This window comes from Stenella coeruleoalba (genome assembly GCF_951394435.1).
Source record: "Stenella coeruleoalba genome assembly, chromosome: 10".
In the NCBI taxonomy this organism is placed as follows: Eukaryota; Metazoa; Chordata; class Mammalia; order Artiodactyla; family Delphinidae; genus Stenella; species Stenella coeruleoalba.
In genome coordinates, this window is record NC_137156.1 from 98077817 (window position 1) to 98093917 (window position 16101).

General features: G+C 49.5%; 1 protein-coding gene across 1 annotated transcript in view; it reads left to right on the forward strand.

Moving 5' to 3' along the window:
- Window positions 1-450: 450 nt before the first annotated feature.
- The window catches only part of IRAK2 (interleukin 1 receptor associated kinase 2), a 58657-nt gene continuing 43006 nt past the window's right edge, over window positions 451-16101 (forward strand). Inside the window, exons 1-2 of the mRNA XM_079934251.1 lie at window positions 451-855; window positions 9912-10094. Of these exons, the coding sequence (XP_079790377.1) occupies window positions 762-855; window positions 9912-10094 (277 nt within the window). The 5' untranslated portion in view covers window positions 451-761. The remainder of the gene's footprint in view (window positions 856-9911; window positions 10095-16101) is intronic.

Genomic DNA, 16101 nt, shown 5'->3' on the forward strand with positions numbered 1-16101 from the left:
CACTGCAATGAACAGTAGCCCCTGCTCGTAGCAGCTAGAGAAAGCCCGCGTGCAGCAACGAAGACCCAATGCAGCCAAATAAATAAATAAAATTTATAAAAAAAAATCACAGTCTATCCTGACTACCCTATTTAATACAGTCCTCCCCCTGCTCGCTCTGAACACCTCATTCCTCTTTTTCTTTCCTTCCCCCACCCCCTGCCACAGCACTTTGACCTTTTAGCATTTCATGTAACTTACCTATTCAATGCTGTTATTAATTGTTGCTAGTTTCCTCCCCCACTCCCACCCCCGCCTAGATTGTAAGTCCCATGAAAACATGGACTTTGGTAAGTTTTCTCCACTTATGCATCTCCAGCACCTCGAACATTGCCCCACATATAGCAGGTAATTAATAGACTAGCTCTTGAAGGAATCGTATGTGGCAGAGGGCCAAAAGACCTGGAGGTGGACTCAGAAGGTCTCTTGGGACTGCCGCTGAATTCCCGTGTGGACTTGCCCGTATTCCCTTGCTCCTCTGGGCCTGTTTCCCCTCCTGGCGGCTCTGACCCTCTTGGTTTCGCAGCCGCTGGTCCAGCCGGCCGGGAGGCGTCGCGACCCCGGTGACCGCTGGGGGGCAGTAGAGCCCAAGCCCAGCCCCGCCCACTTCCCCGGCGGCCTGCGCTGGGTGGACCCACCAGCCAGCCGGTAGAGAAGCGGAGTCCTGCCGCGTAGGACTCAGTTGTCTGCGTTGCCGGCCCGCCGGCCCTCGGAGCCCGGCCATGTCCTGCTACATCTACCAGCTGCCCGCCTGGGTGCTGGACGACCTGTGCCGCAACATGGACGCGCTGAGCGAGTGGGACTGGATGCAGTTCGGTGAGTGGGCACCCCTGCGACCCCGCTAAACCCCCTCCCCGCCTGTTTACGCGGGTCCTGATTCTAGGGTCTCTCTGTGCTGCCATTCTGGACCCGGGCCTCACTCTGTGCCCTCGGGCAGGCGCTGCCCCCTCTCTGTGGTCATTTGGAAGGTGTTAGGTGATTTCGGAGGATTTCTGCTGTTAGTCTGTCGCTAAGTAATGACTGGCTCGACTTCGCTGTTTACAGTAAAGCCGAAAATGATCGCTCTCAGCAGTGACTAGTGCTTACTGTGTGCCCGGCCCTGATGTAAGCACCTGACACCGATTATCTCATTTAATTCCCACGACAGCCTGTAAAGTGCCTATTTCTCTTACCCCATCTAACAGACGACGAAACGGCTTTAAAGGTAGAGTTACTTTGGGGGGGCAGGGTATGGCGTTGCTAAGTGGCGTACTGGGCTCTGAACCCCGGCGGCTGGCCCCGCCAGGACATCGTAACTTCTTGGTGTATTTTGTTTGTTTGTGCCTGGTGATTGGCTGAGGGCTTGGCATCCTGGGGGAGGCTGCGCGTGTGGTCCTCAGGCGCCTTCCAGGCTCCACCACATCCAGCTGGTGACTTTGGGCAAGTTGCTTAACCTGTTTGAGTCTCAGCTTCTTAATCTGTAAACTGGCGGTGGTTATGAGGAATGAAAATTGTATAAAAAGCACTTGACACCTATGTGTCAGAGGTTCTTGTAAGTATTAAGGAAGTGTTAACAGTTATTCTCAGGTTCATGTTTTAAGTCAATGTGACTGGTGCCACTTTATTTTTAAAGTAATATCTATATTTTCTTTAAAATTGAGATTATGATATATACCATTCGTACAAAGGGAATATAATATTTATGTACAGTGGAAAGAATAATAATAAAAAGAACATGTATGTTTTTATCCATCCAGTTTGAGGAAATAATATATATTTTAACCTAGTAGTTCTCAACCAGGGGTGATGTTGCCCCCTTAGGGAACATTTGCCGATGTCTGGAGACATTTTTGGTTGTCGTAACTTGGGGGATGTAGTGAGTAGAGGCCAGGGATGCTGCTAAACGTCCTGCAATGCACAGAACCGCCCCCTCCACAAAGAACTATCCAGCCTAAAGTGTCAGTAGTGCTGAGGTTCAGAAATCCTGTTTTAAACCAGTCACAAAAATAATACACTCTTATTGCAAAGTACTGCGGGAAATAAAGAGTAGCTCAAACTCCACCACTCAGGGATACCATTTTTTTTTTTTAATTTGGAGGGAGTATTTTTTTAAAATTAATTAATGAATTTATTTTTGGCTATGTTGGGTCTTTGTTGCTGCACGCGGTCTTTCTCTAGTTGCGGTGAGCGGGGGCTACTCTTCGTTGTGGTGCGCGGGCTTCTCATTGCGGAGGCTTCTCGTTGTGGAGCGTGGGCTGTAGGTGCGTGGGCTTCCGTAGTTGTGGGACGTGGGCTCAGTAGTTGTGGTTTGCGGGCTCTAGAGCTCAGGCTCAGTAGTTGTGGCGCACAGGCTTAGTTACTACGTGGCATGTAGGATCTTCCCAGGCCAGGGCTCGAACCTGTGTGCCTTGCATTGGTAGGCAGATTCTTAACCACTGTGCCACCAGGGAAGCCCAAGGATACCATTCTTTTTTTTCCCACATCTTTATTGGAGTATAAATGCTTTACAATGTTGTGTTAGTTTCTGCTGTACAAGAAAGTGAGTCAGCTATATGTGTATATATATCCCCATAAGGGATACCATTCTTACCATTTGGTTGCCAATAGTAATAATAACAACAGCAGCCGCTAACATGTATTGGCTTCTGACTATGTGCCAGCAGGGTGCTGGGTGTCTTATGCCTTCTAGTCTTTTTTACTAACCATATTTATTTATGTATATACGTTTTCCAAAAATCGTATCATTTTGTACACTCTACTAGCCTGCTTTTTTTCACTTAAACTATATCACAATTATTTTTTCTTGCCAAGCAATATTCTTTAGCAACATGGATTTAGGCTTTTACTTTCAGTGTGTATTTTTATTAACTTTTTTGTGGAAAAAAATAACAGATGTACTAGGTTAAATGGTGTAAATCACGCCCCTGGGACAGAGGGGAAAGTAAATATCTTTCCCCTCCCTGCCCCTCAGCCTCCCCACAGAGGCTGTCCCTGGTAACAAGTCAGGGCACCTCTGAGAATGTCTGTCACCATCTGATTTCCTAGACTGCACTGTGTCCCTTTGCTCAGATGATCTGTGATTTAACTACTTCGACTGTTTCCTGAGCAGTGGGCAAACACTTTGTGGAAGAGACTCTCTCTAGTGTTTTCCATGTTGGCCTCAATTGTGAAGGCCACAGCAACTTCTGTTTCTAGGATGTTGTGGCTATTTTAGAAGGCACACCTATGGCTTTCTTTTTATTTTTATTTTACTAAAATTTTAAAAATTAAAGTATAGTTGATTTACAATGTTGTGTTAATTTCTGCTGTACAGCAAAATGATTCAGTTATATATATATATATATATATATATATATATATATACACACACACACACACACATTCTTTTTAAAAATTCTTTTCCATTATGGTTTATCACAGGAACTATTGAATATAGTTCCCTGTGCTATACAGTAGGACCTTGTTGTTTATCCATTCTGTCAGTATGTATATTAGTTCGAATCTGCTAATCCCAAACTCCCAATCCATCCCTCCCCACACCCCCTCCCCCTTGGCAAGCACTAGTCTGTTCTCTGTGTATGACTTTTTTTAAAAAACAGCTTGATTAAGGTATAATTCACCTACCACGCAATTCACCCATTTAAAGTGTACAATTCAGTGGCATCTAGTATATGCAGAGTTGTGCGTCCGTCGCCAAATCAATCTTAGAACATTTTCATTACCCCAGAAAGAAGCCCTGTACCCCTCAGCTGTCTCCCTCAGCACTCTCACACACATCTCCCATTTCCCCCCAGCTTTAGGCATTGCCTATTCTGGACATTTCATATAAATGGAATAAATCATACAATATGTAGTCCTTTGTGACTGACTTATTTAGCATGTTTCCAAGGTTAATCCATGTCATAGCAAGTATCAGTGCTTAATTTCTTTTTTTTTTAAGATTTATTTATTATTTATTTCTTGGCTACATCGGGTCTCAGTTGTGGCACGTGGGATCTTTCGTTGCGGCACGCGGGCTTCTCTCTAGCTGTGGTGTGCGGGGTTTTCTCGTCTCTAGTTGTGGCGCGCAGGCTGCAGGGCGCGTGGGCTGTGTAGTTTTGCGGCAAACAGGCTCTCTAGTTGAGGCACGTGAGCTCAGTAGTTGTGGTGCACTGGCTTAGTTGCCCCAATGCAGGTGGGAATCTTAATTCCCTGACCAGGGATCGAACCTGCGTCCCCTGCATTGCAAGGTGGATTCTTTCCCACTGGACCACCAGGAAAGTCCCAATTTCTTTTTATTTACTCCTGAATAACATTCCATCGTGTGGACATACTGCATTTTATTTATTCTTCTGTCATTTGATGGGCATTTGGGTTCTTTCCACTTTTTGGCTATTATGAATAATGCTCCTGTGTACATTTGTGTATGTCTCTGTGTGCCTTTACGTTTTCATTTCCCTTGCGTAGATACCTAGGAGGGGAATTACTGAGTCATAGGGTAACTCTGCGTTTAACATTTTGAGGAAGTGTCAGACTGTTTTTGGAAGTGCGAGTACCATTTTACATTCCCACCAGCAATGTGTGAGGGTCCCAATTTCTCCACATCCCCTCCCCCCAACACTTGTTATCGTCTGTCTTTCTGAGTTTGTAGCCATCTGAGCAGGTGAGAAGTGGTTTCTCGCTGTGTTTGTTTATTTATTTATTTATTTTGGTTGCGCCGGGTCTTCGATGCAGGCACACAGGTTCTTTGTTGAGGCACGCGGGATCTTTTCCTTGTGGCGTGCGGGCTCTTTGCTGTGGCACTCGGGCTTCTCTCTAGTTGTGCTGTGCAGGTTTTCTCTCTCCAGTTGTGGCGCACAGGCTGCAGGGCGTGTGGGCTCAGTAGTTGTGTCACGCGGGCTTAGCTGCCCCGCGGCATGTGGGATCTTAGTTCCCCGACCAGGGATCAAACCTGTGTCCCCTGCATTGGAAGGCGGATTCTTTACCACTGGACCACCAGGGAAGTGCCTCTTGCTCTGGTTTTGATTAGCATTTCTGTAATGACTAATGATGTTGGCCGTCTCTTCATGTGCATTTGTACATCCTCTGAGGAGAATACCTCTGACTCCTTAGGGCTTGGAGACGTGCCTCTTGCTCTGGTTTTGATTAGCATTTCTGTAATGACTAATGATGTTGGCCGTCTCTTCATGTGCATTTGTACATCCTCTGAGGAGAATACCTCTGACTCCTTAGGGCTTGGAGACACCAGTATTGTTCAAGGTCCTCTGGAGCTGCCCATTGTGATTTAGGTTATAATCCAAATCCCTCACCAGGCTTGCCGGGTCTGGCACAGTCTGAGCGCCATTGACTTTTGACCTCCTCTCCTCCAACACCCTCTCATGCCCACCCTGCTCCAGCCACACTGGCCTCCTTGGTCCAGACTCAGGGCCTTTGTACTTGCTGTTTCCTCTGTCTGGGACATTCTTAGCCCTGTCCTCCACATGGCTAGCTTTCTAGTCTCTGTTAGTTTCCTCTTGCTGCTGTAACAAATTACCACAAATTGAATAGTTTAAAAACAGCCATTATTGTGTTACAGTTCTGGAGGTCAGAAGTCCTAAAATCAAGGTGTTGGCAGGGCAGCTGTCCTTCTGGAGGCTCTAGGGGAGAATCCATTTCCCTGCCTTCACTGGCTTCTAGAGGCTGCCTGCGTCCCTTGGCCTGTGGCCCCTCCTCCACTTTCAAAGACAATGGGGTAGCATCTTCAAATCTCTTCCTCTGACCTCTGCTTCTGTCATGATCTTCTCTGAATCGGACACTCCTGCCTTCCTCTGATAAGGACCCCTGGGCTCAGTCAGATAATCCAGGGTAATCTCATCTCAAAATCCTTAACTTAATGCCATCTGCAAAGTCCCTTTTGTCACGTAAGGTACCATATGCACAGGTTTCGGGGTTTAGGACACTGACGTCTTTGGGGGGCTATAGTCTTTCATTTCTCAGTTCATATGTCACCTTGTTTGAGAGGCTGACCCTGTCCCCCTTTCCTCTTTTTCTTATCAACGTGTTTTATTTTCTTCATTCCTCTTAACATGCTTTGACCTTGTTCCTTATTGGTTTATGTCTGTCTCTCCCTGTAGAATGTCGGCGCCATGAGGGCAGGGACATCACGCATCTAGTTTGCTCCTGTATTCCCAGTGTCTGAGGCAGTGCCCGGCCAGTGGGCAGACACTCAGTGCCACTGGAATGAATGATGGGCTGAAGGATGTGGGAACGGTGGGGACACGGGATGGCTTGGAGCCCATGCTTGGCCAGCTCTCCGTGCTGGGTCAGCGGTCACTGGGCTGGGAGCCAGCCGTGCCCCCCAGGTAGCAGCTCCTTGGCAAGTCACAGCATTCCATGGTTTTCTGTCCAGCGCAGTAAGCGACTGTGATTGTCCTTCCAGAGTCCTAAAGAGTCTCGGTTTCTGCGAGTCTTTTTTTTTTTTTTAGGTTGAAAAATCCTACTGCATATTCCACAATTTATTCTTTTTTTTAAAATGACATTCTAGTCTTTGACTATTACAGATAATGTGCATCATTTTAGAAGAGATCATCCCTTGGGGCTGATTGTGATACCGGGGAGTGGAGGTGGAAAAATCCATAAAGTGATTCAGAAAAGCACACAGCCACAAATACGCACGCTCTTTGGATTGGACGATTTTGGCAGATAATGTGGCTCCCTCCTGCTCGTTTCCCTATGATTGTGGCTGCGTTCATTTTTGCCCTTGGGGGAAACCAGGCTTCTCACAGCTTCACTCACCCCAGGTGTATTCCCAGGGATCCTGGGGCAGGGCTTCCTCTGTCGGACGGCTCTCCATCTTGCTGTCTCATGCGTGTGCCAGCCTTTGTGCACAGGCCTGCTTTGTCCCTGCCCAGCTATGTGCTTCAGGCGAGTGACTGCCTCTCTCTGAGCCTTTAGTTTCCTCATCTGTAAAATGGGGATGAGTTGCTGAGAGGCTTAAGGGACAAGACGCTTTCCCCTTCCCTCAACCAGGAAAGAGTCTCGTTAGTCCGGACAAAGGGCGTTTCACCCGAGGGCGAGGGCGGATCACTTCAGGAAGCTGTGCGCCTCTGCTCCAGAGGGCTTTGAAGATGGGCAAGGTTGTCTACTGTGTCCTGCAAGATTCAGGAAGTCAGACCAGGAGGGATGATCGCCACGTAGTGTTAACCATTGGGGATAAAAGCAGGTTTTCATACAGTGTAGATGGCTTGACAATTGCAGTGAACATTTATATCACATACATATTATTCTATACATATAACTAATCTAATCCTCACAACAACCTCTGAGGCAGGTGCTGTTGTTTTCCTCATTTGCAAATGAGGAAACTGAGGCACGGCGAGACGTGAAGGGCGTTCCCCAAGCACATGGGAAGTAAGTAGCAGAGAGAAGATTTGAACCCAGGCCTCAGAGTCCAGAGTCTGGGCCCTGAACCCACCACTGTACCATCCTGCTGGCATAAGCATGTATTTTTATATCTAATAGAAAAGCCTGAAAGATTAGAAACAAGAGTATAACCAGTGCTTTTCTTGGGGTCTTCCAAGTGGGATGATCACGGGGGCTTTGATTTTCTCCCGTTTTCCAAATGTTCCGTAACGACCAGGTATTACTGGTGTGTGTTGGGCAAAGAGCCATGGACTCAGCAGGGCGCTCGGCAGTGACTCATCCCCCTGAGATCTCTATCTTGTCTTGACCCTGTTTTAAGGGTCATGTTAAATGCTGGCAGGTCAACACCATAAGAGATGCCACTTTCACAGAGCTACAACGTCCACATTGCAAGGCACCTCTGGGTTTAATTCCTCTTCCTCCTGCATTGCCTGTGAGGAAAAGTGCAGCCCACAGATGTGAGGGCTGGGCTTGGCTTCTGCTGCCGCAGTGGAGCCCCAGGGGCGGCCCTGGGCTTCTGTTCTTCCCATGACATCACGCTGCCTCGGAGCGTGGGAGGTGAGCCCACGAACAGAGCTCGTGTGCAGGGAGGGCTGGGGGCAAGGGGTTCCTTCCTCTTCCCTCTACTCTTTTCTCTCTGCTGCTGGAGGCAGCCCCTGACCCTGCTGACATCACTTCCCATGGACCAGGAATCTGGCCTGGGGTTTCCAGTGACTAAAGTTACAACTCAAGAATTTCTCATCCCTAACAGGGCACTTCTCCCAGAGGCTTTCTCTCTGTGGGAGGCTGTCACAACCTTCCCCATTCCTCCAGAGGGACAGGGACTGTACAATATGATCGCGTCCCTCCCTGGCTCTGAGGTCTTCCATGGTGTCCTGGTGTCCGTGGCTCTTAGGATCAGGTTCAAACTGTAGCCTGGCCTTCAAGCCCCTTCATTACATAGGCGTGGTCTCTTGTCTTCCTCTTCTTCACTCAGTTCACTTATGTTTGTATTTTTCAAACAGAAAAGCTCCGTGGGCTTCTGGTTGACTCACCCCTGTATCTCTAGAGCTTCTCAGAGGCCTGGAGCTCAATAATATTTTGTTGAATGAATGTATGACTTGATGTTCACGTAGATACCTGCTCCACGATTTCTGAAATCCTGGAACTGAAGTCCGATTATTTTAGTCCTAGTTTAGGGGAATAAAAAATGCCTCCCTCACTTCAGGAAACTCAGCAGAATACTATGTGACCGTTCAAAAATTCCATGTATGAAGAGCTTGTACCAATTTGGAAAATGCTTATGGTATAATGTTAGTAAATAAGGCCTGGATGCACAGTCTTACTTACAGCCTGGCACTAACTGGATCCAGAAGCACCCCTGTGCGTGTGGTGGGGAGACTTTCGGAAGGGAAAGTACCCTCGTGGGATGCTGTGTAATTTATTAGCTTCTTTCCCCTGCGTTTTTCCAAGTTTTCTTTAATGAGCAACCATTTTATAATAGAAAATGAAAAGAAGGAATGCATTAGTTTTAGTATTGTGGACAGCAGCCCCCTGCAAATTGCACAGTGCTTCAGACTTGGCAAAGTGCTTTTAGATCCATAGCTCTCTTGCTCCTAATAGCAGTTCTGTGAGGATGGTGGGCTGTGGATTCATTCATTCACTCATTCATTCATTCATTCAGTTCCCCCTGCCAGGGCTGGGACTTAGAGATGAGGAGAATGAGATGCCCAAGGCAACTTTTTTTTTTTTTTTTTTTTTTTGCGGTACGCTGGCCTCTCACTGTTGTGGCCTCTCCCGTTGCGGAGCACAGGCTCTGGACGCGCAGGCTCAGCAGCCGTGGCTCACGGGCCCAGCCGCTCCACGGCATGTGGGATCTTCCCGGACCGGGGCACGAACCCGTGTCCCCTGCATCGGCAGGCAGACTCTCAACCACTGCGCCACCAGGGAAGCCCCCCAAGGCAAAATTATAGGAGGCACCTACTCTCTGGCTGCTGCTACAGGTGCAGGACCAGCCCTGAGAATGAGCACCTCCTTCAAATTTGTGCCTTGGGTGCCTCCCCTGCCTCACTTTGGTCCTGGCCCTGCCCCCACTCTGTGCCAGGCACTCTTCTCTGTTCTGAGGATCTAACAGTGAACGGAACAGAGAAAACTCTCTGCCTACTCGGGGCTTCTGTTTGGAGGGCAAGTTCTCTATTACAGTTGAGGAAACCGAACCTCCCATCCCACTGGGGAAGTGACTTGCACATAGCAAATAAGCAGCTAAACCTCAAGGCCCCTGGCCCTCTCGTCCACTGGTCTTTCTCCTAAGTCTTGTGTGGCAACCAAGTTGACATTTACATTAAAGTGTGAGTGTGCTGGTCCCCGCGGGCACTGAATGACTTGGGCTGCCTGTGGACCCCAGCTCCTGGTGGAGTTTCAGGTAGGATGGGGCCAGGTGGCTTTGTGGTGGACAGAGCTGGGCCAGCATGGTGACCCTCTGGTGGAGGGGCTGCCCTTCTGGCTCTAAGCATCCCTTTTTGCTTGCCTTCCAGCCTCCTATGTGATCACAGACCTGACCCAGCTGCGGAAGATCAAGTCTATGGAGCGGGCGCAGGGCGTGAGCATCACGCGCGAGCTGCTGTGGTGGTGGAGCATGCGGCAGGCCACCGTCCAGCAGCTGCTGGACCTCCTGTGCCATCTAGAGCTCTACCGCGCCGCCCAGATCATCCTCAACTGTGAGTTACCAAGGCCCCCTAGCAGCCAGCGTGAGCTGTGCCCTCTCACCTTAAAATCTTTCTTGGAGTTTCCCTGGCGGTCCAGTGGTTAAGACTCCGCGCTTCCACTGCAGGGGGCATGGGTTTGATCCCTGGTTGGGGAACTAAGATCCCACATGCTGCTCGGCATGGCCAAAATGTAAAAATAAATAAAATTAGAAAACCTTTATTTTTATTTATTTATTTATTTTTGCGGTACGCGGGCCTCTCACTGTTGTGGCCTCTCCCGTTGCGGAGCACAGGCTCCGGACGCGCAGGCTCAGCGGCCATGGCTCACGGACCCAGCCGCTCCGCGGCACGTGGGATCTTCCCAGACCAGGGCACGAACCCGTGTCCCCTGCATCGGCAGGCAGACTCTCAACCACTGCGCCACCAGGGAAGCCCCAGAAAACCTTTCTTAATCTTAAAAAAATTTGAATGAAAGAGTTTACCATCCAACTAAGAAATTAGTAACGGTGGTCACCCCTGGGGAGAGGAATCGGGTGGCCAGGGAACCAGGTGTTGGAGAGAGACTTTATTGTCAGTCTTTTTGCACCTTTTAAATTTTTGTTCTCTGTTCCAAAAATAAATAAATAGAAATTTAAAAATAGCTGTAGCATAAAAATTCAAGAAAGTCTACAGTAAAAATTATTTACGTCCTCATCCTGTTTCCCAATTTAGCCTCCCAAGAAGTAACCAGTAGTCACAATTTCTTATCTACCTTCCTAGAGATTTTCTAGGCAAATGTGTACATGTGTCTACAACACTTTTTTATACAGATAGTAAGAGAACACCATGCACTCGGCTGTCCCCTTTATTTTCACCTAGCAGTCGATCTTGCAGATGGTTTCATATTGAGACAATCTTTCAACAGCCACATTGTATTCCTTTGACAGATGTACCATGATTTATTGATAGGTGTTCAGGTTGCTTCTAGCAGTTGCCTCCTGTGTACAGTGTTGGGATGTGCACCCCGTTTGCACACACGTGAATCTCGCATGGGATGACTTTCCAATATTGGAATGGCTGGGTTGAAGGTTTGTGTATTTTAAGTTTTGATTGATATCAATACCAGTATTACCAAATTGTCCTCCTACAGGAGAATACAACCATGGTGGGAATGTACTTAGCAGGTAATAAATAATACCTCCCTACCTTGCAGGGTGTCTGTGCAATTGAAGAAATAGAACACGTCAAGGGCCTGGTGTTCAGCCAGTGCTCAGCAGAGGCAGGGGGATGAGGGGTCTGATTATCTCCATCTGGGCCCCCCCCGCCATGTCCCCAAAGAGACCCCTTCAGTGTGGGACAGTGAGCCAGACTTCTCACAGGTGCTCACCGAGCCCCTGGCCAGTGCCTGGTGCTGTCCGAGGTCCTGGAATACAGGTGGGCAAAGCGATAGGTCCTCTGCCCTCGTGGAGAGCATAGTCATGAGGAGACAGTCAGTAGACAGGAAAACAAGTAAAAATAAGGGGATGGAGTGACAAGGTAGGGGAGCCTTCTAGAACACGGTTGTCATGGAAGGCCAGTCTGAGGAGGTGAAGTTGGAGGAATGGAAAGAAGACAGCCACGTGAAGAGCTGGAGGAAGAAAGCCCAGGGGAGAGGGGACAAAGGCCCTTGTGCAAAGGCCTGGGGTGTTGCAGGAACTAGCATAGAGCTGGTGTGGGAGGTAGAGAGCAGGGCATTCAGAGCCCCAGAGGCCTGTGGAAGACCCTGTGGGCCCTGGAGCTGTCCTGGCTGGGGTTCCTGAGCTGGGAATAACCTGGCTGAACCAACAGACCTCAGTTCAGCACCTGCCTGACTAAATCAGGGAGGGCTTCCAGGAGGAGGAGTGGGGGCTTAGAGACCTCCACCCTCAGAGATAAGTCAGGAGACACCAGGGTGGCCTTACAGGTGGAGACCTGCTCAGACCCATGCCACATTGGTTGGTTGGTGCGGCCAATGCCTATCCTGTGTAGCTGCGTGCAGACCCCTGTCTGGCTTGTCTGCATCCCCAGAACCTGGCACGTGGTAGAACTGATTATGGAGTAGATGTGCCTTCACATACTTTTCATGTTTTGAGAGAATTAGTGGTAAACTCTTTTTTTAAAAATTTATTTTTTATTTATTTTATTTTTGGCTGCGTTGGGTCTTCGTTGCCGCATGCAGGCTTTCTCTGGTTGTGGTGAGCGGGGGCTACTCTTCATTGTGGTGCGCAGGCCTCTCGTTGCGGTGGCTTCTCTTGTTGCGGAGCACAGGTTCTAGGTGCGTGGGTTTCAGTAGTTGTGGTGCATGGGCTCAGTAGTTGTGGCGCGCGGGCTCTAGAGCACAGGCTCAGTAGTTGTGGCGCACAGGCTTAGTTGCTCCGCGACATGTGGGATCTTCCCGGACCAGGGCTCAAACCCGTGTCCCCTGCATTGGCAGGTGGATTCTTAACCACTGCGCCACCAGGGAAGTCCAGTGATAAACTCTTAATGGGTTCAAAAAGAGGTGAGGAAATTCATGCCCACCCAAGGATGCCAGAGAGAGAGAGAGAGAGAGAGAGAGGGGAGAGAGGGAGAGAGGGAGAGAGGTAGGTGTGGAGAGGGGGTGCTGCAGAGGGGGAGCGGGAAAGCCGCTGGGTCAGGTACAGTCAGAATGGAGGGACCAGGCCTCCTGCTCAGGCCACTTTGGGGAGGGGGACGCCGGTTTTGTCTCTGCAGGGCACTGGGATGCTGCAGGGGTGTCCCGAGGCCTGTGGGCAGAGACGTACTGGGGATTGAGACACAGGCCTCTCACTGGACACACCAGCTTGCCACTGACGTCAGAACCTGGCTGTTGACTAATCTCGAGTACATTCTTAACGATTTGAGGTCAGCACACAACATAGTGCCAGATTCAGAGAAACATACTCATTGCAGCGTGACATTCTGTTTGAAGCTGACACTGACTGGGCACTTTCGAGGCACCAGGCGCTGAGCGTGGCTCCTCCCAGCAGCCCCTCGAGGTGGGCGATCTAAGGAGCCCCTTCTCCCCCGGAGGACATGGAGGTCAGGAACGGCTCAGAGCCTCCCCCAAGGGCACAGGTCCGGTCGCACCCAGGCGCGTTTGGATCAGAGCCCTCCTTCTTAGCTTTTCTCACGGGAACTTCACTGCACTCGGTGTTTGGGCTTCCAGGAAACAGTGATATTTGTCTGTCATCCTTTCTTCTTAGAACTTTACTCAGTTCTCTGTTTTCCGGTTCCAACCTCCTCTAACCTCTCAGGGCTGTGAGAGTCCACCTGTGTTCCCCAATCCTCTTTTCTCTGCTGCTTAGCCTTGCTGATTAAAATTGCCTGAGGAAGAGAGGTTCAAGCCTGTCTCCGCATCCACTTTTGTTTTGGGAGTTCGGTTGTATTGTCACTATTGCCTTCAGTCCTCAGGCAAGACACTTCCCCTTTCTGTATCTTGGATTTTTTTTTGTTGTTTGTTTGTTTTTCATTAGGGAGAAAAAGTGCCATAAATCTTGGTCACTTTTTGGAAGTGAATATAGAGGGCATATGTGAAGCATATTAAGTTTCTGTTATTCCAACCGGTCAGTTTTCCCTTCCCTAATTGTAACATTAGTTAAACCTTAGTTTGCATTTACTTGCTGAAGATTGTTTATGAACTTGCTCGGTTGCCCACAGCAGTTTGAGAACCTGACTTCTGCCCACCACTTCTTAGAGAGCTTTAAGAATAAGTTTGAATAAAACAGAGCTTGAAAACCAGACACCAAAAGTCCCAGAGACAAAGTGTTGTCCTCAGAGACTTACGACTCCAGGTCGTAAGTATTTGCATGTAGCAGAGGCCTTCCATAGGTTGTATGTGAACCGGAAGGTGGAGTGTGGGGTTCCCAGGGGGCCACATGTGTGTCCAGTGTCTTGAAATCACGTGCTCTGGGGCTGCTAGTGCCATTGTACAGAGAGCTATAGGTGCGTGGGTCTCTGTTCCTTGGTATCTTCTTAGCCTTAATTGCCAAGACCATTATTGTTCGATTGTCAAACACTAAATGTTATAAGAATTAGAATAAATGAGTGCAGAAGGCTTACCATTCCTTCTTCTGGCAAATCTGCTCGCCAGTGTCAACCATTTTGCTCTTTTAGCTGTTTCTTGGTGGCTTCCTGTATTAGCATCCCAGGTTCATTGCTGTTACTAAGGGTAGGCTGTAGTGACTTAAATGAGACAGACGTTTATTCCTCTCTCCTGTGACCGTCCAAGCTGCCCAGGGCTCATAGGGCAGCTGCCCAGTGTCAAGGACCAGTTTCTTTCGTTTTCATTGCTCTGCCGTCTGGGACAGCCGGCTCCCAGCTCCTACCTGAGACGGCTACTCTGTGCCTCCACACGTGCCTTCCAGCCTACAAGAAGGGCACGGTCCCCTGGAAGCTGCAACATAACCTCCCTTCCCAGGCCGTTGGCCAGGACTGGTCACATGATCACGCCTAGTTGCAGGGGAGGCTGGGAAATGTAATCTGTAGCTGGGAGCCTGTGTGCACAACTGAAGCGTGTGTTACTCTAGCAGAGGAGGGGATACACACTGGAGGGCCAGCTGTCTTCCTGCAGCCCTCTGCTTTGGGCCACCCAAGTATCCACATGCACCCTTCCTCCCACGAGCAAAACGTGCTCACCCTTTCCCCAGGGGAGTGTCTTCTGGCAAGGGGAGTGGGTCCTTTGTTCGGTCCATCTGGCAGCCCCTTGTTCTTCTCAGTTGACCAGTGATCCTCAAAGTGTGTTCCCTGGACTTCTGAGCATCAGCATCCCCTGGGAGCTTGTTAGAAATGCAGGTTCTCAGGCCTGACCTCAGCTGCCGATTCAGAAACGCCAGGGGTGGAGTCCTGAGTCTCCCTCCAGGATATTCAGGTGCAGATAAAAGTTTAAGAACCGCTGACCCAGCACCTGGTTCTCTGACTACTGGCTCTGTCTTGGGGGGTGGGGTAGACATTCGGGGAGCATGCCTGTGGCCTCAGTGGAAGTGGGAACTGGAGAGGCTGCCCTTATGGGGGGGCTACACGGCTTTCACAGCCCACTTCCTGCTGGGGGAGGGGTTTGGGCACCTGGGAGGAGCTGTGGCGTCAAATAATGGCCGGCTTTTGTCACACCAGGACGGTGGCTTCTTTGGCGGTACAGGTCTCTCAAAATGCTGGAAGCTTCTGGTCTCTTGGCTTCTCATCAGTTCTCTGTGTGACAGCCACAGCTGATGATCTGGCCTAGGTAGCTTCATTCTTAACCCTGAAAGGTTTGTTCTTCCTCTTGGTGGCCTGTGTGCTCGGCCTGCCCCCCCTCCTCCTAATGGAAGGTGCACGCCTGGAGCCTCCCTCGGGGCCACCTGAAACAATAGCTTAGATGGGGCGGAAGCACTCTTATCTTGACTCTTGTTTCTGGGCTCTGTGTCTGGCAGAGAGCCCCTCCTGCAGTTCATCAGTGGACTGAGAAAGGTGGAGTGGGGATTAGAATGGTTGGGGCCATGGTATCACCTCCTGCTGGGGCTGACCCTTCAGGGCCCCTGACAGGGGGGTTCTTGGTCAACTTGGATTGTCTGCTACAGGCCAAGAGTCTTCCTTTTCATCTCTGCTTGAACACGGTCTGGCTCCAGTGGAGTTCTTCTCCCTCTGTTGGAGGTCCCTAAAAGAGAAGCAACGTGTACCAACATTCAGAGCATTTTCAGCTTCTCCCCTTAGAGTTATGGGTGCTCGTAGCACGTGGCCTGCCTTCCGAGGGTCACGGGTGACGGTTTTGCTTTGGTGTAAGCACAGTAATCAGCTTTCCAGTCTGCAATATCTGGGTCCTTCCCACCTGGAGCATTATTATATTGATTTAGCTCCGGTAGGAAAGGCCAAAACAACACCAGGTTAAACTAAAAGAGGGTTTCTTTCCACTAGCGGTGTGTGTGTCGGCAATCCAAAGCTGATAGGGTGGGTCCACAGTGTCAGGGATTCAAGCGTTTTTTCTACCTTATTCTGCTGCCCTGCGCACGTGGCTTCCACCTTGTGGTTTGAGATACTCGCTCCGGCTGTT